Source organism: Poeciliopsis prolifica, unplaced genomic scaffold (genome assembly GCF_027474105.1).
Source record: "Poeciliopsis prolifica strain line A6 unplaced genomic scaffold, Auburn_PproV2 SCAFFOLD038, whole genome shotgun sequence".
Classification (NCBI taxonomy): Eukaryota; Metazoa; Chordata; class Actinopteri; order Cyprinodontiformes; family Poeciliidae; genus Poeciliopsis; species Poeciliopsis prolifica.
Window position 1 is genome coordinate 4,767,003 of NW_026562413.1, and position 27,951 is coordinate 4,794,953.

The 27,951-nt window shown below is 39.2% G+C and overlaps 3 protein-coding genes across 4 annotated transcripts in view; 2 read left to right on the forward strand and 1 right to left on the reverse strand.

Moving 5' to 3' along the window:
• fam83hb (family with sequence similarity 83 member Hb) lies at positions 1 to 27,323 on the reverse strand. 2 transcript variants are annotated; one of them, XM_055054060.1, is made up of 8 exons: positions 27,243 to 27,323; positions 7,854 to 8,015; positions 7,267 to 7,599; positions 6,037 to 6,201; positions 5,799 to 5,923; positions 5,163 to 5,717; positions 2,661 to 5,034; positions 1 to 1,488 (listed from the first exon to the last, which is right to left on the reverse strand). In XM_055054060.1, exons 2-8 carry the CDS (start codon positions 7,974 to 7,976, stop codon positions 1,468 to 1,470), a joined length of 3,696 nt encoding a protein of 1,231 aa, XP_054910035.1. In that variant the 5' UTR covers positions 7,977 to 8,015; positions 27,243 to 27,323; the 3' UTR covers positions 1 to 1,467. The 2 variants fall into 2 exon arrangements, with proteins under 2 accessions (XP_054910035.1, XP_054910034.1); XM_055054059.1 differs by lacking the exon at positions 27,243 to 27,323 and adding an exon at positions 13,855 to 14,112.
• On the forward strand, positions 21,712 to 24,338 carry LOC129375159 (receptor-transporting protein 3-like). The gene is made up of 3 exons (XM_055054063.1): positions 21,712 to 21,872; positions 22,940 to 23,111; positions 23,449 to 24,338. Exons 1-3 carry the CDS (start codon positions 21,857 to 21,859, stop codon positions 23,786 to 23,788), a joined length of 528 nt encoding a protein of 175 aa, XP_054910038.1. The 5' UTR covers positions 21,712 to 21,856; the 3' UTR covers positions 23,789 to 24,338.
• The window catches only part of LOC129375155 (ankyrin repeat and IBR domain-containing protein 1-like), a 22,587-nt gene continuing 19,648 nt past the window's right edge, over positions 25,013 to 27,951 (forward strand). The window contains 1 exon segment of the mRNA XM_055054057.1: positions 25,013 to 25,236. The gene's annotated coding sequence lies outside the window, so the exon portion shown is untranslated.

A 27,951-nucleotide genomic window follows, 5' to 3' on the forward strand; every position in this document is an offset into this window, starting at 1 on the left:
TGAGTTTAAAATATTTAATCAAATCCTTTTTTTTGTTGCATATTTTAAAAACAGTGTAACACTATTAAATGCTTAAAAACAAAGAGCACAATTACCCTGTGCAACTGGTTTGCACTCAGTGATGTCAATAATATTTAACAAAAATGAGCCTTGTGCAGTGCATACATTTACAAAGCCAAACATGAACAAAGCTTTTTATATATATAAATATGTACAGTACAACAGTGAATCAAAAACCATGTAAACTTTAAATCATCCCTCAGGAGTAAATCCAAACTAGACACATTCCATAAAAACACAAAATAGTTTGATGCCTTCTTAAAGTGTCACGCCCACACCTCAGTTTTCTTTTCAATTGTGGTCAGACTAACAAAATAGCCAGGGCTTAGGGTGTGGGCCTTAGAAGTAAAGTGAGTTATATAAGCTGGCATGGCTTTGCTCCAGAACTGTGCAATACACCCAAATGTATTTCACTTGGTTTCCTATAGAAGTAATGCCTGATTGAGACCCTCTACCCCCCGAAATAAACAACATGCTAACAAAGCTTTTTTTTACAGTGACTCAGGGCAACTGTAAATTATTTACATTTTTATTTACATACAGCACGCATACATTAGTCAAGTACTTTGACCGAAATCCCCTCCCTGAATGGTTATTTGACATCTTTAGCCCTGAACAGTGGGTCCACACCTTAATGGAAAGGTAGACTTTGCTACAGCTTTATCAAAACACACACTTGCTAATGCAGTTTGAGCTTATAAAACCCCACATTTGCACACCTCATTCTCTTTATTCCAACAGTACTTCCCACAACTTCATTCTCAGTACTACCCACATCTTTATCTCTTTGGGATTGCATTGACTCTCCTACCTTAGTAATGGCCTCAATGAGCCATTGGCACACAATAAAACCACAAGGACACTCTTTCTCATGTTTATCTACAAACTAGTCCCAGGCACACAAACATTTCCATGAACTCACAACACTGGTACTGCATACTCACTGCAGAATACTGCGGTGCTTTTTTAAAAACTGGCATGTATCTGTTTTCTTTGTCTGGTAAAACATGTGCAGTCTCTTTATTTTCATCTTCAAATTCCCCTGTCATGTTCATACAGGCTAGGTTTTATGCGAAACAGCCTACCTTTTTATCTGTCTGGTGAAACATTCACCAATGCTGTGAGTAGTCACTTTTGTCTTTCAGTCACCATATAAGGAGAAAGTAGTACCAGTTCTTGGCAAAGAGACACATTCCAAACCCAATGACTTTAGGTTGTTTTCAGGATTTTCAATATCGTCTTTTCAAGTTTTATTACTTCTTTGTGTAACTCCAGAAAAGGCTGCAGCTCTTGCACCCGAAGTGCTTTGAGGAGTGATAGATTGTTGTTGGCACAAGTTGGCAATGGCTGTTTTTGATCGTCTTGCATAAGTACTCCGCATATAAAAGGCCGGGCCTCCATCTTTCGTTATGCCAGGCTATTCCCCATCTGTTAACAGAGCAACAAAGAGAACAGTGAAATTTATGTCTGCTCTTTTTCTACTTCTTCTCCTGTATTTTTTCACCAAAGTGAAACCCTTGTGCAATCCTCTGTGTTTAATTAAAAGGTTATATTTGGTAAGAATGCATTGAAATTGTGTCAGAACTTTTACATGCAGTGCTGTGAAAGGTACTGCCACCTTACAGATTCTTGGGTATTCTTGATTTTTTCTTTCCATAAAGTTGTCGTTTCAGGTAAACAATTTGAATATCTCAGATTATCAACGTAATACAAAAGGGACATTTTCAATTCATTTAAGAAAGGAACAAATCTCTCCAAACATACACTGGATGAAAATCTAATTGTCCCAGTTGCTAAATCAGGATGTAGCTATGATTAACCATATTTTTTGTTTTACTGAGTTCAACTTTAAACAGGATTGATTACTACAAGTGAGTAATTCTGCTCTGTCCTTTACCTAGAGCCTGTCCGACAACAAGGAGTAGGTTAAAAGATTTCACAAAGCAATACATTATGGTCCAATCGAAAGAACAGAAGAACAATCCTTTAAACCTATCAGTATTCCAGTGCACCACAATGAGAGCCATCATCCACAAAATGGTGAAAATGTGGACTCATGGTTAATTGTCATAGGAGAGAAGCCTGTTCACTAAAACAGGAGAGCCTAACCATTTATCGAGTTAGTTAAAAAAGAACCCAGAACAAGATCTGCATGCCTAAATTTTCACAGTACATAAAAAATAAAAAAGAGACATGGGAAAGTTGGTTTCAATAACTTATTTGAATGAAATCATCTTTGGAAAAATGATATTTGTATTTACTTGGGTTATTGTTATCGGATGTTAAGATTAGATCTGAACAATAAGTGTGTAAATGTGTAAAAAACCTCCAAGGGGTTAAGAACTTTTCACAGCACTGTATATACCAGGCAGCTTGTTACATTAGCTTGTTCACCAAAATAAAATTATCTTTAGTAAAATTAACTATATTCTTGTTGCTTTATAGCCTATGTGCAAACATTTCAAATGAACAAATAATGAAAAACAAAATATTTTTACTTCTAAACATTGGTTTAGTTTTATGATTCAGAACACTGACAAGATGATCTATATTTATCTTAACTATATGTTTTTTCCATCAGTGCTGCTGGAATTAACTACCTCAAAACGGCTGTAGACCTTCTTCTCCTTCCTCAGGCTCTCTATCCTCTTCAGCAGCCCTTCCCTCTCCTGGGTGCTGCTTTGTGGTCGCAGAAATCGATTTTTCTTAAAGGGGTTCTGTGTCTCTTGACCTTTGTCCTTGGCACTAATGTCTTTGTCCCCTCCGGTTTCTTCTCGCTCCTGGCGGTTTTTCTGGCTGTTCGCTGAGATTTGTTCCAGAATGACTTTAGTGTCGTCTCGCAGGTTGCTGCTGTACAAAGCAGAGTTTCCTGAGGCCTGGTAGCGGGATGAAGATGATTTCCCAGCCGATTCTTTGTGGTTTGTGGCAGGGAGTTCGGTAGTGACCTTTGCTGAGGAGCCCTTTTTGCTTGAGTCGTCAGCCACCTCCATAACGGTGCTCATGCCCCTGTCTTCTCCTGAGGCTTTCTTCTCTTTATCCTTTGGCCCCAGAAGTCCCTTTAACCTCTGAGTCTGTTTCTTCAGGAATTCAAGTGTCTTGCCATCACCCTTTCCTTCACCAATTGTATTTAGCGAAGTATTAGATCCCATGACTTTGTGCAGTCCTTCTTTAGACTCTTCATGTGGCAGCGTTGAAGAACTGTGAGAGCGACTCTTTTTCATTTCACTCTTCTCAGCATCTGTTGCATCTTTTGTCATAAGGTCATCACCACAAGAGGTGCGACGAGGATTCAGGGACTTAATCTTCAGCTGATCCTTCCTGAATAACTTGGGTGATGGAGGAGGCTTTAGCGCTTTGAAGTCATCTTTCTTTTGACCCTCGGTTTCATTTTCTTTTTTGTGGGGTTGCAATGTCTCTGAAAGCTTCAGGGAACTTCCAAAAGGCTTTGGGGTTATTATTGAAGGCTTTACTGAAGTTCTGCGAGAGAGCTCTGCCACTTTTGAAGAGATGTCTGGCTTCTTGGGTTCTTGTTCTGTCGAAGTGACGTTTACAGACGGGATTTTTGGAGGAGCCACTTCTGGAGGAGTTGTGTCTGGACACAAAGAAACCTTCTCAGAAAGGTCTGGCTTTTTTTCAGCAGGCTCCAAGGCTTTTTGAGATTGCTCCATCTCCATTTTTGAGGCTTTTCTCTTGTTCTCCAGATCTTTAAAATACTGTAGTCTACTAGCTGGGTCATTTACATTTACTGAGGGATTGAGTTTAGTTGTCTCAGCACTGACTGTTTTTTCTTCTTTTTTAGTACTATGGGTTTCCTCTTTTTCCTTAATCTGACTTTTATTTTCTTGTTCCCTTTTTTGTTGTTCTTCCTTCTTCTCATTTTCTTTCTCTTTCTCCTTTACCTTTTCCCCTCTCTCTTCATTTTCTTTCACAATGTCTTTTTCTTCAGCTTTCTTTCGCCACTCAAAAGGCTCACGAGTGAAAGACCTTCTCTTTTCAAGAATCTGGGCCACAATGGAGGAAGTACGTACCGTATCTAACTGGTCATCTTCTTCGGTTGCTGGTTTTAGACCTAGACTACCACTGTGCATCTCTGCTTTGGAAGACGAGAATATAAGCGAGGAGCGCAGACGAGAGCTACGCTGGAGGAGAGGGTTTACGCGAGAGCGGATTGATTCATGCCTGGACAAAAAGATATCTGGAGCTTCCTTAACCTCCAAATCTTCTGCAGTATTCCTAACCAAACCCCTCTCTGACTCCCATTCCCTCCCTCTTTCTATTCTGTCTCTTTTCTCCAAAACAGAAGACCTCAGATCACTGAAAGAGGGAAGCACATCATTGCTTGCTGTTAGGGCAGAGTCTTGATCATTGCTGTCAGGTAATTTTGGCTTTCCAAAGCGGGGTTTCAATATATCTGGTCTGGGCTTGGGGGGCACAGTTGGTGGATCCTTGAATCTAAACCGTGAAGCTAAATTTTCACACGAACCTAGTTGCTCAGCAGGCGGGGGCTCTTCAAAGGCGTCATGACCCATAGGCAGAGGCAAGCCTTCTTCGCCACCATCCTCATAAGTACTCAGATATGAGTGGATTCTCCAATTCCTCATACCATGCTTTACACTTGGATCTTGATCGTACTCTTGATCAGATTGCTTTTGAAAATGTTCTTTCTCGGGTGGGTGCAACTGGGTCGGTGAACTCTGACAAGCGTAAGCTTGTCCTATAGTTGGTCTCCGACTAGCGGATCCTCCTCCATATCGCCCAGCTACAGGAGGGGCATGGAACCCTTCTGGTCCTCTCAAGTCCTCAGATGAAAAGTAGTCCCTCATTCCAGGTGGAGGCTCCCGGTCTGAGTGAAAACTAGATTCTGAATATTGGTCAATGGGAAGGTGATGATGGGCTCGAAATCTGTCGTAGTGTCCGTGGCCAGAACCAGGACCAGGACCTTCATTGTAGTAATGGCTACTTGAAATTTGTTCTCTGAAAAAAAACAAAAAAAAACATTAATCTTTATATTTGACTTAGTTGTCAATGTACAGAAATTATAGTACATGAGATGAATTATAATAATTAAATCCTGAAACAATGTACATTTTACAGTCAATTACCTGTGAAAATCAGTTTCATCCAGATTGTTCATTACTCTGTGTTTCATATATTGTCGTGAAGATGAATAATTTTCCTGAGTCCCTTCAGCATAGCTATGTCTCTTAAAGGCACTTGAACTCAACTCCATCTGCCTGGACACAATGGACTTTCCCTGCTCCAAGTATGACTGCTGGAGGCGAAACTGTTGCTGAGAATATTTTCCTATCGTTATTCCTGCATTCGGTTCCAGGTTGTGACGAAACGTGTCATTCCTCCGGAAAGGAAGTGAAGTGTTACGATCTAACTCCCCATATGGGAAGGCTGAGGACATCTCAGGCTGTCTCCTGAAACCGACAGGGTTGCGTAAAGACTGTGACCTCTTCAAACCGAACTGGGTGTTCACGTAGCTGCTGGTGCCCGGGTCAGGAATTGTGAGTGGTCCACTGGATGGATCAATAATCAGAGGCTCTGACTGAGCAAAGAGAATACGAAACTCCTCATCAAAAGTAGTGACCAGTTCTCCAAGGAAGAGGTGTGCAATGCATCGGTGGATCTTCTCATATGACCACATAAAACTAGAAATAGACAAAAAAGAGAAAGTCTTAGCGTTTTTAAATAAATACAGCATAATTAAATGATATTATCTAGTAACCTACCTGTAGTTCCCACTGAGGACAGCCCGGCAATCAGTCAAGAGAAAACAATCTTTCACCTGGCCTTTAAACGATTTCCCTGTCCGAGAATAGTATGTTACTCCTGCAACAGTCCTGACGCGCATCATCTAGAAAATGAACATTTTGCCCGTTAGTGCACACCATGTGTAAAATTTTGCAAAGGGTAAAATGAAAAACAGTGGGAATAGACACGTGGAATGTGATGAAACTTGAAACTCACTTGAATTAAGTCCAGGTTGACTTTGCAACTCATAACCATATTGACAAAGTGAGGAGCATTCCTTTCATCAAGTAGAATGTAAACAGGAACATGGCGTCCTGCTGCTTCCAAGAGGTCACTGAAAATGTCAACATCTGTGAACATGTCCATCACAATTGCGATAACCTAGACCGCAAGAACAAAAGCAGTTATTTTACGGACACATGATGATTGTATTGTCAATTTCTTAAACCCCCTCTTCTAACAGTACTATATAGGTTCTTGTTATTTGACTCTTTGTAGTTTTGGTCATGGGTATTACTTTTTTAAAAAACAAAATCACAGAGTAAGTAAGATTTTCAGATAAAAAATATACATCTTCCGATAGGTACAAACAAGGTTTGATGATTTTTAGAGTCAGATAATTCACTACAAACAAAATTGAAAAGAAAAACACTGCTGTGTACGGTTAGGTATTTAGGTATGAAAAAGTGTGTTCAAATGTATGAAGTTCGAGTTGGAAAGGAAGAAATGATAAAGTATTGGTAAAAATTGGTGAACTGAGCCAGGACTTTATGTATTTGAATATTTGTGTTTATTGAACAATATTTTCTTCCTGTTTGTTGACTTGACAAGTTTTTTTATCCAAATTAATTTTCAATCCTTAATAAAAGACTTGAAACAAAATAGACATTCCATGAACATTTGACTACACCCAGTATATCTGCCACACTAAATTTACATAAGGTTTGCAGGGTGACTCATTTTATTTCCGAGCTGTCATTTCTCCATGTGCTTGCTCAGACACCGACTTCAGGAGAGTTGCTAAAAGTAAATGCCTGTAAGACACAGCTCATAACGCTGTAAATTCAGACAGAAACGTAGGACAAATAAAAGCATGATCTTGCACACAAACAAGTTTGACTGCTTGTCACATTTGGCAGCCATTCTGCTGCTAATAATATTTTTAATTTAGCTGACGGCCAGTGAGTTGTAAATTTGACTAAAAGGGAGTGGTGGAGACGTTGCCGGAGGCAGACAAAAAATAGAGGTCAAACGAACAAGTACACAAATGTTCCTGGCAGGGCATCATCAACCAGTTTTTCTCTTTTTCAGAAATGACAGTTGACTTATGGGATGTATACTGATAGGACAGCACTAAAAGAAATACACCATTCCCTGACACAAACCCACCCAGCTACAAATCAAGTCTGCACATTGTAACGTGTCTTTCCTGGTGTTTTTACTTACATGTCGTGCATTTTTGATGAGTCTCCTGGCCTGCTCCTTAATGCTTGGCATTTCCGGGTCGGAGGGGTTGACCAGAGTGGTGACCTCTGTGGGCCCGATGAAGCTGTGCTGCGGAAGTGGCCATCCCAGGTCCAGCCCTGGCGCGGCCGTGTCAGACTGCAATGGCCAGTAGGTGTCAGAGGAGCCCTCAGCGTCCTGCCCTCCCTCATAATATGTAAGCTCAGGGGCACCCGAGGACTGGCTGTTTCCCTGCAGTGTGGACTTGATGTATTCAATTTCCGACTGGGACAGGAAACCCACCAAATCTGACGTCTGGAGGAATTCAAAGTAGCCCTGGTGCAACAACACAAGCAAGTTCAGTGCATGCATTACAGCAATACATTACTGTAAATTCTACCCTTACCATTTACTTCTGCTTTTGATTTTGTGTAGCATTTAAATATTGTAGAAAAAAATAATATATATTTTTCATAGGAAAAAGAAATCTACACAAACTTCAGCTGGCATTAATAACTGGTAATTAGCCTTTTACACCACTCTAGAAAGATTTTGGCCTGGCATTTCTTTCAAGAAATGTTTTAATTTACCTGTATGTCATGTTCAAGCAGAGCATCGATAGCTAGACGATACTCCTCGCGGTAGTGTGGCGGTAGATAGTTTGGGTCAAGTGGATTATCACCAACCGAAGAGCTCTGTGACCGGTGCGGCATTGTTGGACTGGGTGCGGTCAAAAGTCAAATGAAAAGCCTCTGCAGAAAAGGTAAAAACAAGAAAGGGCAGCAGAGTTAGCTAGGAACCTTAGAATCTCGAGAGAAAACATAAAAGCAAAGAAAAAGAATGCTTTCCTGTATTTAGATCACCTTGCTTTTGTGGTTGCACTCAGTGTAATAACACTCCACTCCCACATTAATTACAAACAATACAGTAATTGAATTAAAAATCCCTTATGAGAGAAAGGCAGCTTTGTGTTAGGATGCACAAGCGAGCATGTTTTCTACAGCAAACAAAGCAACTGTTGTTAGTAAATCAATACCAGGGGATTATCCCAGATTTATTCGAGATAACTAACAGTTATACCAGATAATTGCGATGGGATTTTTCATTGCAGGGAAGAGATCTAATTTAATTTAGTCAAGCAAAGAAACGTTGGTCTTGTGATTCAGTCCCTCTTGAATTTCCTTAAATTTGGGAATTTGATCAAAAGTAAATAACGAGATTAAGAATCACATTTTGAAATTGGTGTTGCAGACTTTGATGTGCTAAGTCTGTTTCATTGAACATTAAACCTGTTCTGGGTAATAAAACAATCACATAATAATGCTAATTATTAACTCAATCATGATTTGGCTTGTGGAATAAACTGTAAAGAAATATTTGGACATAGAAACAGCAGGAGGAAGAAAGCACAATGGAAGGAAGACGGAGGGAAAGGACATAAAAGAGGCAAGGGGAATGGTGGGAAAGACATGAGGAGGTGTATAGACAAGTCCATTCTTACGTTTGCTAAATGAACTTGTCATGCCGGTGCGTCATGCTTAGTGTTGCTAGTTGCTAGGCCTCGCCAAGGAAAGTCTGTTGCTGCAAGAAAACTGAGTCTGAAAGCTGCCATAAGTCTTTTTTAAGCTGTCCCATGACTTTTAACTTATTACCTAATGTGAGCATGATTTATTTTCCTCAAATTCAACATTGCTGACTTAATCAGTGTCCAGTGATTAGATTCCTAATGTTTCAACACAAAAAGATAAAAGTAGACGTGGCCACTACTTTCAAGATGGTGTTTATTTCTTTGATAGGCAAAAATTTGATGAACCTTGACAATCATTTCAGGCTTGAACCAACTTGAAATGTCTCCCTAACTGATAAGATTATAGATCATATGAGTTACACTTTTAAAGCAAAAATGTAAATTGAGTTAAATCTCATGTGCTTATTTTTCCACAAATAAGCACATGGTCTCAACATGAAGTCTGGAGAAAATTACAAAAGTGCTGTTATTTTGCCAGACTAACTGGAAGTCTGGTGGATTTATCAGGGTGTGACAAGATCGACTCAGGCAGGGAGGGATGGTACCTGTTATAAAACTATGGATAATGCGCTCTGTGTAAACGTTCAGGAACAGTTCAGGGCTTGGTTGTGGTGATAGCCAAGGGTACAAGTCCTAACCCACAAACAGTGGAAGAACCCATTTGACTCAGCGGACGGGTGAGTCATCCAGTAGCCTGGTGTGGTTTGGCCAGCGGATAAAATTACAAACTATAGCTTTGTGATTTGTAAATGGGCAAAATGGCTTACTTCCTCTTCATTCATTTATTTCAGGCCATGAAAGCTCGTCCGTTTCTTCTTCTTTTCTTACTTATAACTATTACTACTAACTGCTTCTTGGTTCTATGTCTCTGCTTACTTCCAAAGATAAAAAAAATCACCTTACTTATTTAGCCTTTTTGAGTTAGCCTAGCATCTGCTAGGCTACAGATGCTTTGTTGTTTTGAATGCAAACACATTCTGAAGGAACTGAATGACAACCACAAACTGAAAAAATGTTATGCTTGGAGTATGCAAACCTCAAATTAACAGCCGTGTTATGTAACTCAACAGCCTTAAACCAGCTGTTAGCACCCTCAAATTACAGGTATGGTTGAACTTGCAGACATTGTATTCAGTTACCTTTTTTTATAATTATTATTAAGTAATCATATGTTTTGACACTTTTGTCATTCACTAAATGCACCATAACATCTAAAAAAATTTAAATTGTATCATGAAGTTATGATACAATTTTTATTTAAACTCTTCTGTTTAAATGCAAATTTGGACAGAAGAGTGATAAAATAATAATATTTATAAAGGCATTGGCTGGTAATAGATTTCTTGCATAATAACGAACATGTATTAGTGCAAAAATTTTAAACAAACTTGTGTAACATTGTACTTTGATTTAAAGCAGTAAAGTAAAACAGAACTTTGATTTTAAACCCTACAAATTGTTTGTGCTGAAATAATGCAACATTTGATTCTGACAATTAACAAAATGTTTTAAGTGACTATTTTTCAATTATTATCATTTTACCACATAGACCTAAACAAAAAATATAAAATAAAATAAACGCTCACTTACATTTTCAATTGCTTAATGGGCACTTTTCTAACTTTTCATTATTTATATAGCAACACAAGAGTATCAAGTTGAGATTAGAAGTTTTTATTTGGGCAACCTTCTCAGTTAGCTAGCATGCAGTCAGCTTTTTTATAAACCTGTCAATTTGAGCTTCAAGTTGTGCTTTTAAAACAATTTCTTCAAATAATGAGTCTGTTCTCACAACATAACTGTTCATATTTTTCTTTGTTGTAAGCAAATACAAATAATAATATATTTGTTCCAGCCTGGAGAATACTTACAGCAATAGCTTGTTTTTTTAAGGGTGCAACACTCCACCAGTTTGCAGACGTTGTTCCACATAGCAGGAGAAAACTCCAGTCACTTATTAAAAATATAAACCACAGGAGTAGCATGAAGGAAAGAAAAGGTTAGGGATATCGAAATCTTTTCATATCAACACATATCCATGGTGAATTTTTGCATCCTCTAAATGGTATTTTTTATTTTTTTTATTTTAGTCTCTTCAAAGATCTTTGTTGTTAATTTTTTCTGTTGTTTCTTAGACGCAAACTTTTCCCAAATCCAGTGAAAAACAAAGTGGGAGATGGCCTTTATTATGCAACCATTTCAATAGAGATTAACAGTTTGTTTTTTTAAAAAACTGATTTTAATCCATGTACTAAATTAACAAAACTACTTTGCCTAGACACATTTTTGTTTACAAGAATTTAAGATGTTTAAAGGAGCTCGTTTTGTGCAACTAAACTGAGGTGGTTATGAGGTAAGAGCCTCAAACACAGATACCAAACAGCGTGGTGGTTTCTTCTTCACCCTGCTCACCTGTGGATCACTGCAGGATGAGGCAGTGGAGGATTACCGTAAGGTAGGCGCCATGTCAGGTAGGATATCAAAACAGACACCAGTGCTTTGTTTGCTGCTCTGGCAACTGTCGTGAGCACCAAAATGCAAGCACTGACACATGTTGGGAGTCTGGGATTCTGTATTTCTGCTTCAGGTAAGCAGCTTTTCCACATGAGGCAAAGCCAAACGCAAATGTACCGTAAACAAAGCTGGAGTGAAATACTAAACCAGCACCAAAACACTGCAGCGGATCTCAAGTGTGCACGCTGCTAATGTGTCGGTGGTTCATTTTCAACATTCCTGCATGAGCTAACAAAAACAAACCTCTAAAATTTAACCGGTCCAGGTGGCGGAGAGAATTAAACAAAAGTTGAGGAGACACAAACTCTCAAGAAGTATCGGCCTCAACCTGAACACGCCTCGCTGAGCAAACACCGGGTTTGATCCGGCATGTTCATTTCAGGTGTTATAACTCGTTGCAAATGGAATTAGAGCAGAATACCTAAGAACAGGTTTTGGAGGCTGTAAAGTTCTGCTGCTCGTTTCAGGACGCCGCAGTATTTTCCATTGTTGTCGGAGTAAGGTACACAAACTGATATAAATCCACACAGAGCTTCTCTTGTCTCTCTGTAGATCATCACACCTCAACACGACTGATGAATGAAGCACAAAAGACGGCTCAAAGACAGATGAGCATGTATTGAATGTGACAGCACTCAAAGGCACACATCCCATCCCATTTTAGGCTAGAAAAACAGGTCTGAAATGCCTCATCTGTTCCAACTGCCTTCAGGCCTGCGGTCAGCTTGAATGGAAAACTTAGCGGCCGACGCATGAAAGTATTTCTGTTTTTCCAGCTTCTTTCTTCCTAAAGCACATTAGTCCTCAAAAACAAACTGTAAACAGGGTACCTTTTTTTGACACACATGCAAAAGAGAACGCACTAATGAATGAGATGCAACCACTGCCGTGTGGGAAATGTGACAAGATTAAATTGAGACACGCACACACTGAAAAGAGCTGGCATTTAAGAGCTTTTTTAACTCAAAATTACAACCACATGTTCAGGCTATTCCTGCACAGTGACTCACTCTGGCTGAATCGAAGATAAAAGCTGTAAAACTGAACGGTTATGTGCATACTACTGGAGTCCTTGCTCAACAGAAAGGGCTCTATAATCAAAAGGTTGGAATCTCTGTTAAGCCCATCACAAAGAACACCAAAGCATGCAAAGCATTGTTCAAACAGGCTATGAGGCATCCTAATAAAATGTATCTACTTATTTAGAGATGTACAGAGAATAAGCCATGTGACGGAAATTTCAAATTTTCTGCCTCTGTTCTGTTAATGAAAATTCGGTCATAAAAATTCCAACATTTTTTCCCAATAGCAACCCTCTCTGGTGGGGAAGTTGTCACAGAGCGCAGACGACTCAGGTATTTTCAGCATCGATGAGGTTTTTCAAAATGAAGTTAGAGGAAAACTATTGTCTACAGAGGCATGTCGACAGTTCAGTCAATCTAACACAAACTACCAGAGTATACAAAGTTGATCTGTTTTATCCTTTAGCGGAATCCAACTTTCTCCAGGATGGAAAGTGTTTCTCTTGTAGAGAAATGCGCAACAGAACAGCTATTAGTAATGTTAAGAGCGCTAACCATGCTAAGCACTAAAATAAGACGCTAAAGATAGTTTAAAATATCAACATTGGTCATTTTGTTTTTCTATTTATATAACAACAGTGAGTCCCGCTGAGCTGCACAACTGTGTAAAGTTGACTGCTCTCTCAAACACATGGTGCTCTGGTCCTAAAGTGAATTACGATTAATGAAGATCCCCATAGTTGTGATAAATCAATGATTCAACAATCTAACACAAAAGAAGAGCAGCTTTTCTTCTTAAATATTAAGTTTGAGAGCTGTAGTATATTGTGTAATTCTTCTTAGTTGGGTTTTATTTATAAATATTTCTGTCCTTCAACCAGGAGAATTTGACTGTTTTGCAATGCAGACAAAGGCAGCTCTTTGACTTCGAGCTTTGCTTTCTCCTGTCCAGTTGGCCTGGGAAGCAGGAAGATAACAGCTTTGTTTATAACTTTTAAATAGAAATTGATTTTTTTTTAAATTAAAATAAGGAATTACAAAGCTGATTACTAAAAATCTTTTTTTTTTTTTTTTATCAGTGCATAATGTAAAAAGGTTAACAGCTTTTCTCCCCCTCTGGTGTTGCTTCTCCTACAGCCTCTGCATGCTAAATAGGACAGGAGTCATGTTATTTCTACAAGTATTTGTTTTTTTTGTTTTTTGTTTTTTCTGCCTTCAGTGGCCTGGGTGAAAGAACAGCACAGTGTGTTGGCAACGGGGAACACTGAGCCTTCTGTCTGCTCACACTGTACTAACACTGCTCACGTTTTGCAATGCACAGCAGCTACCTGGATGACTTAATCCTCTAGAAACTGCAGGCTGTTGTTGCGGAAAGTTGGCTGCATTTGCCGTTTATTCTGCTCGCATAAAAAAAAAAGCTACAATAAAGTTAAAGTTAGAAAAAAGTACAATGATTTAAAGAGAGAGGATAGTATAGCCACTCCATGTAAATAGTTGCTTTGACCCAAATGTTTTTCCAGTCCGTACCTCTCCACTTGCAGCACAACTTGTTCTCTCTCTCTCTCGTCTTTGTGCTGACTTCAATCCACCGACTCGGGTCTCCTCTCTCGCCCGAGTGTCACATTCCATAGATCGGCCAGGAGCTCCACCCAAACCGCCCCTCTCCGGAGCGCGCGCTGCGACCGCGTCCTCGCTGCCCGGGCTCAGAGCTCCTCTCTGCGGTGGCTGATCCTCCGGAGCCGCCGCGGCAGAGCTGCTGCAGATCCGCGCAGTGAAATGAGGAAGGACGGGATGGGAAGGGCTTTCCCACCGGCGAGACTCCTCCCAAAGCGACAGGGACTCCTCACCATTGGAAGTTTGCTCCTGATGCTTTGTTTCAAAAGTGGGTTCAGCGTCACGGATCCTGCGCTTTATCAGTTCCTTCAGGGACCTGACTGACCTTTAACTAGTCGAACACCGGAGTCAAGCTTTGCGTGTTAGTTTGAGAACTCAATGTAATGACTAAATAACACAGCCTCGTCTTTTCCCTCTGGCAATAATCTTAAGTCCACGAACAACATATTCGTACTTCCACCATTGCATTATTACCAAAGTCTTGAGCCACTCTTCTTTGTTTTTGTACTTTATTTATAAAAAAAAAAAAAAAAAAACAAATGTGCTGCAGCAGTTTATTGGAATGCAAACAAAATGGAAAAGTTTGCAAGTCTGCATGAAAAGGGGATTCATTAAAATATAATAAATTTGAATTTTGACAGTTGTCATTATGTTGGAGCTAGTTTTAAACAACAAATCCAAAACTCACAGTGAATTTGTGGTAGATATCTGGTACTTTTAAGCTTTAAAATGTGATACGTTTATCATGGATGGATGGTACAATAAATGAAAAGATGGTAAATGGGATGGATGATGAACTATGAATGGTTCATAAAGTACATAGATGGATGGATGGTGGAGAAATATGTGGTTGAATAACTGATGGTGAGAAAATAGATTGGTGGAGAGACGTGAATGGATGGATGATGAATAAAATATTAAGTAAAGGGACTGATTAATTATTATTAAAAAAAACAACAACAAAAAACAGCCACAAATAATTTTAACTAAACTAGTTAGTGGCTCTATTTGTTTCTTTACACTTTTTTTCCAGTGGACAGCTTATGGTAACCACCAAGTTGCACTACTTCCTTATTTAACAACCGGTTGTAAATGTTTAGGAACTCAGTAGGATTTCAACGTGCCAAGAAGATTATCTGGCTGGTACAAGTTGTCTTGTTGCTCACTGAAGTATTTCCTTTAAAAATCTAGCCAAACACTGAGCATCCACCTACTTCAGAAATATTTATTTGATCAGAATAAAAAAATATGTATTATTATTATTTTTAGATGTAATTCAACAGCCCGTCGCTTCAGAGCAGGTATTGGGTCATGTTTTTGTTGTAAGGTTTGCAGATGCCGATCTCGACTGTTACATCTGCAAAATTTTATCTTGTGTTTAGCATTTTTCCTGAAACAAGAAGGACCTTCTTTGAAATGACATGGATGCTGATACAGGATTATGAGTAATGATTTTAATTTGAACCAATCATAACTCAGATGGTCCAACTTTTCCCTCTTCAACTCTTCAAAAATAACTTCTAAATTCAGACCGCAGTACGATCTTTACATTTTACAGCTGGTAATATGTTTGTATTTTCATTTTCTACTTGTTGTAAAGTTTTTGCTCATGCTTCTGTGCGTCTCAATTCGGTATTTCTGCTGAACCTGATTTCCAGGAGTCTTTTCAGAGATCATACAGATTTTTACTCAATTCAGCACTCTCCATGTGTACAAAGCTCTTAAAATAAAATAGAAAATGTTCATTTTTCACTAAATTTGTCAGAATTTGTGCCATTGCTGAAACAAATGCAGCTTAAGAATATTTCTTTTATATTTTTAAAGTGACAAGACTGAGTATATTTTACATTACGCTTCAAAAGAAGATAAAATTAAATAAAAATAGATGCATGGAAATCTTTAAGTTTAAATATGGCAGCAACAAAGAACAGCTGCTTGTGTAAACTTGCCCACAGTGACGCTGGACCCAGCTGAATCTTTCTGTCGCCACCAGTGAACAGCACAGCAGGGATAATTAAACTTCTCCAAATCTCACTGTCAGTTTGCAATATTTATGCGATGGAGAAGCTGACTTTTATTATGAGACAAGAGGTGGAAAAATTCACACTTCTGTGTAGGAACCCTGAGCTCAGTATATGACACCTATAAGTATTTTTCATTTATTATCAGCTAACGAACGTAAGATGTCACTGTTCTTATTTACTGTTTCACCCCTTGGTCTAGTTACTTTTATGGTAACAGTGAACAAACCTAAATTATTCTGATTCCCATCAGAAACATTTAGGTTTCTGATGGGATATAAGTTTATGTCATACTGCATAAACTTATACCAATAGCGGTATTGGTATAAGTTTATGCAGTATGACAATGAATCGGTTATTTATTGTAATAGATTAGATTAAACATCCATGTGTTTTCTTTGGACCCCGTGTTTCCATGTGAAACAGAGTGTCAGTGAATTAGCGATTGTTTTTCTCCATGGTGAATCACTGAGGCTGAATCAACAGGCTCTGTGATCATTTCCCCTTCTCTATAGAAAGCTCCTTAAAGCCAGTCTCACCACGGCATGCTGTCATGTCTGATTTTATCTCCTCAGAAAAGGTCGGGCCTCCTAAAGCAAGCCGCTGCACATACCTTAAGTAAACGGTTCTTTAAACCCGCCATTGCTTCAGCTCGGTTTTCTCACACCTTTTTGCTTTATGCTGGTGGTGTTGCTATAAAACAATACATGGTTCACCTGAAAAGAGGCAATATTAATATTGTAATAGAGGCAAATCTATGCACCAGTCAGCTTGTGTTTGTGTTTGCAGTTATATGGGCTGTCCTTTGCCCCGAAACGTGTTCAGTGCACTGGACACACCTTGTTTGATAACACACACTGTTCGGCTCCGAAGGGAGTGGCTCTTGTCATATTTTCTTGACTAACCATCCATGTCCTGATATCACACACACACACAGACTCGCAAACTGTGGAGGCCATGTCTCTGAGCTCTCACCTTTTATGTTTGCACTTGCCTTGTTAATGTGGCGTCAACATAAAATGTGAGGAGAGAGAGCGGGAGTGTTAGCATACAGCTGTGGGGATGCGTGCCACATTCTGCAGCCGAAAGCGAGGAGAAAGGAAACATGCAGCACACAGAAACGAAAGAAGTGAGTAAAAGAGAGAGAAAGTACAGGTACATTCTGCTTACTGGAATTAGTCCTGAAAGCAAACACTGGCAGGTAGAAAGACGCAGAAACGCTGGGTGCGGCTGCAATGAGGAATGTGCTTAAGGCATCTTACCACACCCAACCTCTTTTGCCTCACTCCCTCCCTGCCCCCACTTTATCTCTCACTAAGTCCTCCATCGCTTGACCCCGCCCTCGCTGAGTCACCTGGCAGCCTTTCAGCAGGTGTGCAATTCTGGAACAGAGAGGAAGGTTGGCCTGCACACCTGGCTGATGATCTATGGCGTCACTAGAGGGCCATTTGATTAAGATATGTGTTTTGAAAATGCCATCTTTAGAGAATGGGAAATTAATTGCATTGCATTTTTCTAAGTTATTAAATAGGAATATGCAATGTAAATACACAAAAGGGGTTTTATTGGAAGATGAAAATGCAAACACGAGGCAGTTAAACATGAGATGAAACAATTTTTTTCTACCAGAAAAGATGGATGTTAGACAGAAGTTAGCCCTAATTAAAGATGAAACACTGTATAATACATTTTCATCGAAAAGTGCCTTGCAAAACAAGTTGTAACACTTAAACCTTTTCACACTTTTTCTTGTCTCAACCATAGATTCCAGTGTATGTCACTGCGATCGCATGTGATAGACCCACACAGAGTTGTACACAATTTAGAACGTTAAACAAAAATGATATCATGGTTTGTTTTTTACAAATAAAAATCTAAAAAGTGTGCCTCTGCAGAGACATCTGGCACACGTTTGGGGGTGTTTCTCTAACAGCTAAAGATGCAGGATTTTTCTGCATTTACAAAGAGGAGCTTGTTTCTTGTAGCCACCATTAAAAATGGGAAAGACAACAAATCCTGCCGTTCAGGTAAGGCAGATGAGTGAATGTGAACTGCTCTTATCAACGTGTCTAGATTTACTGTCAGAAGAATGACAAAGAAATTTAAACTAAACAGTGAGAAGGAACACTGGAGAGGCCAAGTTTGCGTTGTCGCCACACACAGTGAGAAGGATGGCAAGGCAGATATAAAACCTCCAAATTTCACTCATCCAGCACTTTGCATCTAGTTAACCAATTCTAATCAAAGGGTGAGGAACTCTGCAGCGCTCTTCCTCTCATGACTGGCAATGAATTGGAGGCTAAATGTGCATCTGTTCTGTTAGAGCCAAAAGAGAGTGAAATAAGAGTGTTCATGCTGAAGCTGGGTCAATCTGTTGTTGAGTGAATCTGCATTCAGGGAAATCCAGCCAGTTCCAAATTACATTTCCGTCACACCTTTCTCTGAATACTTTAATTCATCTCCATTGCTGACGTCGCTTTTGTTCCAGCGCAGATTTAATCTGTGCACTCCGGAGTCAATGAGACACTTGGTGAATGTCGAGCAGCGGCACAATGAAGTTACTCTTCAAGTCTCCTGTATCTGCGTCTTTGTCTCGGTCTCTGTGAGCTCTCCCAGCATGCTTTTCTCACGCTGTAATGTCACACCTGCGTATAAGGTGACTCCCAGGAGTCTGACGCTTCGAAGTCAGTTTTGCACTGCAGTGGTGGCCGGAAAGATACACACGCACACATTTCTTTTGCAGACCTGTAAAGCTGCGTAACAGTGGTGCCGTACGAAACTGATACGACATGGCAGAAACGATACAGCATCTTTATATAATTTTCTTTAGTTTGCATTGAGAAACACTAGCAATCTACTATTTTTTAAAAACATATATGTATATTTTTTTATTATTATTTGCAATAAAAAAATAGTTATTGCTACTACAAGTTACCCAACTTAAAATATATTTTTTGTGAATAAAATACTTTGGTCAGAAAGAAAATGTATGTGCCTACAATTAAGCGATGTGAAGCTAAAGTAGCACCTAAAATTATCTCTGTCAAGTACTTCCAAATGAGTTTTGTGTCATGATCCTGACAAACCTGCATGTGTGCATTATCATCACATGAATGTCTGGATATGTTTACTGCTGTAATCGTAGCTGGAGGCCCGTCTCAAGCACTGGATGTGTTTTTAGCTGTGGGTGGAGACGCAATCAGCCCAGGTATGAGAAAAGTCCCTGTAATGCACAGTAAGTTTTAATTTGTCTTTCCTAAATCATTGTGCGTGATAGGTTTTGTAGAGGACGGAGAAAATGCTGCTGTGCCGTCACTGCATACCTACAAACAGGTGTTGTCACCCTGGTGCTATTATTACCTCTGCGTGCCGACCGATAATCATGATTATTGGGAAACCGCACTCATAACTTCCACAAAGTCTGCTTGATGAAATCAGACGATGACTCGTGAAATTATTTGTTATGTTGTTCCTGGTTTCAAGTTTGAAGCCAAATGTAGGCTGAAACAGAGGCAGTTAACGTGGAAAGTTTTTAATGATGAGAAACAAAAACTTACAAAAGTAACAGGACGTTAAACTGAGTGTAATAGACAGTCTAACGGAAGAAATGATAAAGGAACCAGATGAACTAACTAGAGGAAATGTGGCACAGCTATGGCCATAAAAATACATGCAAACTAAGTGAGGAAGACCGATTAACATAAAAGGAGATGAACAAAAACTCAAGGAGAACTACAAACCAAAGGGGAAAAGAATCATCAAATTTAAACCAAACTAAAATAAACTAAGAAACTAAACACAGTGGAATCAACTTCTACGGCAACATCCCTCTGACAATAATGAACGCAAAGAAATGAACTAAATATGGCAAGACCCAGAGAACATTCCACAAGGAATTGATCAAAAACAAAAAGAAAGTCTAAAACCAAACGTGATAAAACATAAACAGTAAAGCTCTTTTCTCCACCTTTCAGCTTCATTGTGAACTTCGTCTGGAGGGTCTTTGCTCTCAATATGATTGAGAACAAAATGAATCTACATCTGAACAGTAGTTCAGTAGTTCTTGGACAGGTTGTGACTTCAAAAGCACCTCTCATTTACAAATACACAGACAAGTGTTTGCACCAGAAACTTTTCTGACACGGTGTCAATTATGGGTTGTCGAAGGAAACTGTAGCTCAGCAGGTGGATGCTGATAGAGGTCGAAACATGCAGGCAGTCATCCTTATCTACCTCATGGAAAAGAACAAGCTGATAAATAAGCTGAAACTCGATCCCACAGTAGGACTCATAAAAAATGTTTGACGTGAACTATCTCATTATTTTCATATTTAAAAGTCTGAAAAGACACAATTCATTCTTTTCAGAATGACGCTTCATCATTGTTGATGCAACAGCCTAATCCTTATGAGCAGATTGAAACTCAATTTTGCCCTTGTGCGCACTTTAGCTGGGATTTTAGATCTCCTGACTCCTGAATGAAGACATATTTTCTCACAATATACCAATGACTAACATGTTTTGACCCAGTTTAGCAGGTGGGTCATTTATGAGAATGTCTGATTAATGTTTGTTTTTGTGAGCTTCTAATTTTCCACCGAGTGAATGCTGTATCTGGTTATTTATTTGCGATTTAAACTGATATGACTCACAGGAAGTAATGACGCTGACAGTTGTCAATAGATGCATAAAGAGTCTCAGCAACAATCTACTGAACAATGTGGTCCTGCAGCGCCATCTACTGGACTGAGTCGGACAGTGGGATGCAAATGTACTGTCATTCCTGGAATTGGAGCAGCAAAGTTTCCCACAAAGTTTTATGAACAAAACAAAGTTGGATTTGAGTCACATTTTTTAAAAATCAGTTAATCTGGGAATTTTCTCTAGTTTCATCCACAGTCCAGAAGAACTTGTAACCATTATCCTGTGTCAATATGCGTTTTCATAAAATGACAATAAAATAAATGAAAAAACAAAAACACAACTGAAGTAATAATAATAATAATAATAAAAAGTTTTAGATTTTTTTCAGTACTATTATTTTATTGTTGTTGTTGTGTTGTTTAAAAACACAATACAGCTATCAAATATAAATTATTGTTGACGATATTTGCCCATTATTTTTGCTTTAAATTTTTGCACTGTGTTTCTATATGAATAACTATCTGGATCAGTGGTGCCCAAGTCCACACAGCAAATTTGGAAGAGTTATTCAAACTCCTGCAGAGTTGAACTCAGTACTTTGAAAGTCTCTATGTTGGTGCACTCTGGATCGTGTTAAAATGACACTTCTGTAAGTGTTATTTGTGACAGAGTTGAATCAGCACTCTCGGTAGTTGAAACTGAAGTCATGATTTGCCTAACTAACACTATGAATGTGTTCATTATGAAGCACAAAACAATCAAGAGCTGCTTAAGTTTAACTCTCTGGAGTAATACCAACACATAGGGAAACTAAACCTTATGTTGCTGAATTAGACAAGTGTTGAATCAACACTGCACTTTTAACATACCACACCAACACAAATCTAACACTTTTGAATTTGCTGTGCCAGCCTGCAACTCTTAGATTCAGTCCCACTCCACCTGAAACAAGGTGTGTTGGACTGCTGATGGACCAGTCATTTGACTGGCCCATTAGTTGGAGATCAAAATGATGCAATGTTTCTTCACCGCTGACAGGGCAACTCCCTTGCCAGTGCCAACAGAAACTTTCAGGCGGTGTTTGTTGTTGATAACCCATTTCCATGGCACGGAAAGCGAAAATGACTCTTAAGTTTCGTTTTCCTGACGGCAGCTGATTCTGTCAGATATAAATAACGCGTCAATCTGCAGAGCGTCATTCAGAGGAGCAGCGCTGCGTTTTCTCCTGATCTCCAGAAAATAAAGCAAAAATGAGCAAACCGACAGGTAATACCCTTTTTTTCTCCCCCCACATAGGTATATACACGCAGGATTGTCCTCGTAGTTTCACTGAGACTCAGTTTAGTTTAGTTTTTTATTATTATTCTAGAAACAAGTGCGTTGCTTTGTTTTGTTTTGGACGCTGGCGTAATCATTAGAATGATCCTAATAAGTTAAAGTGAAGATCTATGTGTATGTTGAGGTCATAACAAAAAGCATAACATGTAATAAAGTGAAGCGTATTGGGCGATGACTTCATCATGAAGGCAGAGTTCCACTGAAAAACAAAGCTTTTTGACTTAATTTAAAAAAAAACATAATAGTGACTCGCGTCGAGGAAAAACAAACTTCATATGATAAGTTTGCCTGTAAACATTATTATTAAAGAATATTTTGGGCGAACTAGAGTAAACAAATGGGTCAAATGCGCCCCCTTATGGTCAGATGTTGACTGAATAAGGGTGCCAAATTTGCACGTACACCCCACTGAAAAGTCAGTAGTGAAAAATTTTTTAAATGAGAACATAAATAGAATAACTATAAATCCAGAAGCAGGTTTCAGCACCCTGCACGGTTTTCTGTCAAAGCCTATAATGGAAAGTTGAGTGAAAGGAAAAAGTGCTGTAGGAAATAGTGAAGACGTCTTAAAAGGTTTCTTTCTTTATTGACTCTGCGTATCATTACTTTTGTCAGAAAAATTAACTGTGCGTTATAATCTGTGAGCTGTGTCGTGTGTAGTTAAAAATAAAAAAGGTTCATTCACAAAAAGAAATTAGCAACACATGTCAATGTGAAACGTTTGTATGGCAGTCTTTCAATTAAAACTTATGTCTCTCAAGGGAGACAGGTGGAGCGCCTCAGGGACTCCTATGGGTCAAACGACGATAGTAATTTAATATTGCAAGATTTGATATCAGTCTGATGTCTGGAAAATGACAGATTCAAGTTGCGAGGGTCACGCTTAAAACGTTACAATTCTACCCTTGCAGGTTAATTTGGGAAATAATTGAGATTTTCGGTTTGTGCCAGACTGGATTTTAACTTTCTTGTTTTTTTTTTGTCTACTCAATTAGAATGGACTCCATCTGTATGGCTGGACATATTTGATGAAATCCTTTATGATGACAATGAGCTGGACTACGGAGACGAGTGGAATCTAAACTTTAACTACAACCAAACAAGTGAAATCACCAAAGAAGAGAGGAAGAGAGGCTGGAAAGTGTATTCCCATTGTGCCTTTGCAAGGTACGTATTATGCTTCACTTATGTTTTCTTTTATATATATACTAAGATATTAATGTTGATGTTCTGTCTAGTTTTTAGTTGCGATTACTATGCAAGTTATGTGAGGAAGCATTTTATACTGGCGGGATCATTCCTTTAAAGCTGTGACAGAAACTTTTGCAAGTTGTTAATTTAGTACAGGATGTGATTTATCTAGAAATGCTATCCAGAAATGTACTCTCTTTCAGAGGGAATATGATGTAAAATCTTGAAGCACCATTTAAGATCTGGTAAAAAAAAAAAAAAGCTATGTTGAATATGCATCTAAAGTCTGCATCCATCATCTGATTTTCCCCAGGTTCCAGTGCGAAAATTGTCGTAAGATCTGGCCTTCGGCTCGAGTGGTGGTGCTGTTCCGCTACCGGGTGAGAAATGGCCGGGGTACGGTGATCATGCGACCTTTTGGTCAAGCTTGTCGTCGTTGCCAGGACGCGCCATTTGAACTTCCAGGTTTCACCAGGAAAGAAGTGGAACAGGCTTTGCTCAGGCTTTTTTCCAAAATCCGTAAAAATTGCTACGGGGAGGAGGAAAGCGACGAAGCTTCTTCAACATCCTCTGCTAAAGTGTGGACCAAGCCCCACGAGGCAGATCTGTGTGAGGCCTGCCGTCAGGGCATTTGCTGTCTGGACGATGAGTGAAGGAGAGACATCCCATCTTTCTCGTTTTTGGCAGACCTTATCCTGAACATTTTGAGGTTGTAAATATGTTTGTCAGATGAAGTTTGACCTGTTTCTGGGAACAAAAATCAGCTTTTGTAAGATTATAAACTTGTGCATTTTTGGTAAAAATGTATATTTCACCTGATTTTATAACGATCTATACTTTTATTATTCAATTAAGGTAATCTAAATATATCTGTTCAAGTGGAATTTTATTGCTTTTTTTGTCAGATGTTCCACAAAGTTTGATTATGTTGGCAATGGGGATGTTTTAACAAAAAAGTTTTGGATATTTGTCTGCTGTTAATTCCTCACATTGTAAAGAGATTTATTATATTTAGATATATTTTCTAATATCTCATTTATGAAACCAATACTTACAGTGGTTAAGGTACATATATGTTAGAATAGGGTGAAGTATTTCCTGTCCTGTTTACTGTATGTTCACTTAACCTGGCACAAGCTCAGCAGATGGAAAATACCAATAGAATCAGGATGTTTGTGTAAAAATAAAAATCTAAGCCCTGTAGGTGTGTGTCTGTGCGTGATTTTGTTACAGTATGTTTGCTCTTGAGTGAAGTTACTGACAGTGGGTAGAGTAGCCAGAAGGTTTTCTTAAATAAGATTGACATTACATCAAAATATTACTGGTAAAACTACACTATAATACACCGAGCCAAAGCATGCATCATTCAGAATGTTGTTAGAGTATTTGTAACTAGTTGCTACACCTCTCTGATGGAAAAAGCTCTATAAAAAGTCGTTTATGATTTAATTTGATGAATATAAGACAATTATTATTTAAGCTTGAATTATATTATATTCTATAGATGTGACGGTTTAAAGTCATTTTGTTTTTGTTTACTTTTTTATTGCAAGTGTAAATAAGTGATTTTATATTTAATGGATTACACCTCAGTCCAGCAGATGGCGCTAATACACCGATTAAAATTTACAGAAGAAGAAGACGACGAGTTTGCTTTCTTTACTTTGTGTAAGTTGTTACTCAACTGCTTAAATGCTTGCTATAAATGTTGTTTATCAACGCCACAGTAAAAACAGTTTTTGTCCTGTTCCCGTTAAAATTTCGTGTGATTTAGTCAGCGGTCTGTTTGGCTCTGTCAATGGGCGGAACCCCAGCGTGATACGTCAACCATTGCGTCACTTGTGTTGGGGGGCGAGAGTAGAGGGGGGGTGGATCGTTGTCAGAACTGCGCCTGCGCACTGTATCCGGTCTGTTCTGTGTTAGCAACAACAAAGTGAAGCTGGAGCAGAGTCCGTGTCGCCTCTACGCTGTCAGCAGCATCTCCACTATCGTCCTCCGCCGGGGTCCGCTGGCTGAGAGGATGGTTGAGCGAAACGGCAGCCGGAAAACCGAATGACATCTGTAAGACGATGGCTGTTGACGCACGCCAGTTTCCAAACGTGTAAGTAGAAGCGGTCCGGCTGTAGTGTTGGTAGTTGGAGCTAACACAAACCGCTAACGTTTAACCGAAGAAGAAACGGAGAGACGGCTGACTAGCCGCGGTAACAACGCCGAGGCAGGCGGCTGGTTTTTGGGGAGGTAACGTTTCTCACCACAACACCATCGCTTAACAGACGACCTGAAAACAGGGCAGAGCGAAGATGAAGCTCATAACTCGCAGCATGTACGACACCCTGCAGTTGTTTGGTTGGTGATTCATACAAACTGTCAGCGGGTTGAAACAAAGGAGCGTTCAGGGGGAAAAAAAAGAGACCGAGGGGCCGCATGGACAAACACATGCAGAGAGAAGTCGGCTGTTGTTTGCTTGGTGCTCCATTTCATGCTGACACACTTCGGAGAATAACCACCCGAGGTCTGACCTGGATATTGGTCTGATACACAGCGACCCAGCCAATTTCGTTAAAAGTCGCTCTGTGTGTCATCACAGCTGCTGCTGTGTCCGACTCCAACAAGTTTTATGTCTGAGCAAACAGACTTTGTCCTGCAGCACTTTATACAGCAGCGGAACAATCCCTACTTGAACTAAGTTAATGTGTGTCAGATTCTCCTGCAGTTGTTATTGATGCATTTATTGATTTCACTCAGAGTGAATTGCTATATTCTCCTAACTATATCTTAAAATCAAATGTGTTAAATGTTGTGTTATTCTATGATTACATAAAAACCTTGGCTAAATGTATTATTAGTTAATAAAGGATTAATTATTTTCAGACCTTGGGTGATTTCAGGTATTAAGGAATACCAAGGTTTTATTAAGTTACAGTTTCAGTGCTGCTATAATTGAAGTAAATATCTTTATAACTAGAAACATGAGAAATAACTTGAGTGATCAGAGTTTTCTTTAGCTGTATACAACCTGTATTTATACAGACTTCCCTCCACCTCCCTCACCTATTGCTGCATTTTGCTTTTTAGCTTACTGATAGAAAGGTTTTCTTTGCTTACAGAAAATACAAACCCCTGTGTTTGTAGATGTTTCCATTTGATAAAAACATAGGCAGTCTTGGAAACCAAAGTACTTATTAGTTTCACACCACTTAGGTATAGAATTACTGACACTAGCAAGTGTGCTGAATAGCATAGGTCATGTCTTTGTCGCAATTCTTAGCACTTGGGATCTATTAAGCAGCAAGTGGGCATTGTGTTCTCAAAGTTGATTTGTTAGAAACAGGAAAAAGAAAATGGCAAGCATGTGAGTGAGGTTGACAAGAGCCAAGTTGCGATGGCTGGATGAATTAGCTGGACAGTCAGCAAAACTGCAGCACCTCTGAAGTATTCCAGTGGTCATTATCTGTCATAAGTGGGTCAAGGAAGTAACATTAGCGAACGAGCAACAGGGAAACGGTGACGCTGATGCATGTCGAGGAGTAAAGGCTCCTCAACTTGTGTGGTCTCATTCAACCGTGTAACCCAAATTATTTTTGTAAAAACAAGGCTGCATCTGATACATGCTGTACCTCTACGTTGCAGAGGACAAATGTTGGTTTTTATGGCAGGCTGCAATCGACATCTCTGTTAAGCAGCCAGCCGCGTGCCTGAGTAAATAGGCCTGACTAATTAGCCAGCTAAAACCAGCTTGATATTTCATGCACAGTGAAATGTTATGTTAATGTTTCAACATTTAAAAAAAAAAACAGAATGTATTTCTAACATGTATTAATGACCTTTAACACACAGAATGTTAGATTTTATATTAACAGCAGGAATAACTTATTTTTAACTCAAAATTACAAGATTAATTAAAGCTAGTATATCATACCCGATATGCTCATACTTTATATACTTGCTTTGGATTTTTGTAAGAGTGAGAATGTGATATAACTCCACATTCTCAAGAACATGTTTCTGTTTCTGTTAATGAAAGTTACGGGTTGTGCTATTTGCGTTTTTTTTACGCCTTAAGCGTCTGTTCTTTAAATACGGGAGAACATATTTCAGCCAACCTACCCTCAGTGTGCAGCAACGCATGGAGAAAAGGCGCCGTAGGCCTACTCCACCCAGCAGGCTCTGGTCACTATAGCAACTTCTCTGGCGTCGCATTAAAAGAAGTTTAAAGAGCAACAACCGAAACACGGGAACATTTTTGCTGTTTTGAAACCTAAACTTTGCTACTGGCAACCAACCGTCACTGTCCACAAAAGTGTTTGCATTTTATCGCTTAATCAGATTATCATGTAAAGCTTTTCACGAGTTGGCCTTACTAATAAACTGAGTAATTGTTTTTTTTTTCCTCTACCTCTGTAATCTCTTACTATTCTTCAGCAATATTCAGTGTTTCAGTTGTTCTGTTTCATGAGGCCTGTGCAGCCCTGTGGAATAAATTAAACTCATTACTGTGGATTTTTCCAACATCGGTCAGACCCCCCTTCTCAACTGAAACGATGGACGTTTAGTTAACAGGAAATTAGTCAAATGTTTCAGCTCCAGCTGACCACTAAATGATCATATTTTACACCACTAGATAACTCACAGGAAGACTGCCAAGTTCAAGACATGTAATCCTTTGAATTCCAGGATTCCTTCTTGACCAGACTTCCTGTCCTTATTTAGTAAAAGAGGCAAGCAAGATATGGAGGTGAAGTGAACTGGAAGTAAACTAGTGTGCACAAAACGGAGGGACGCAGACAGACTGACCCATTAACTGTTGCTGCCCACT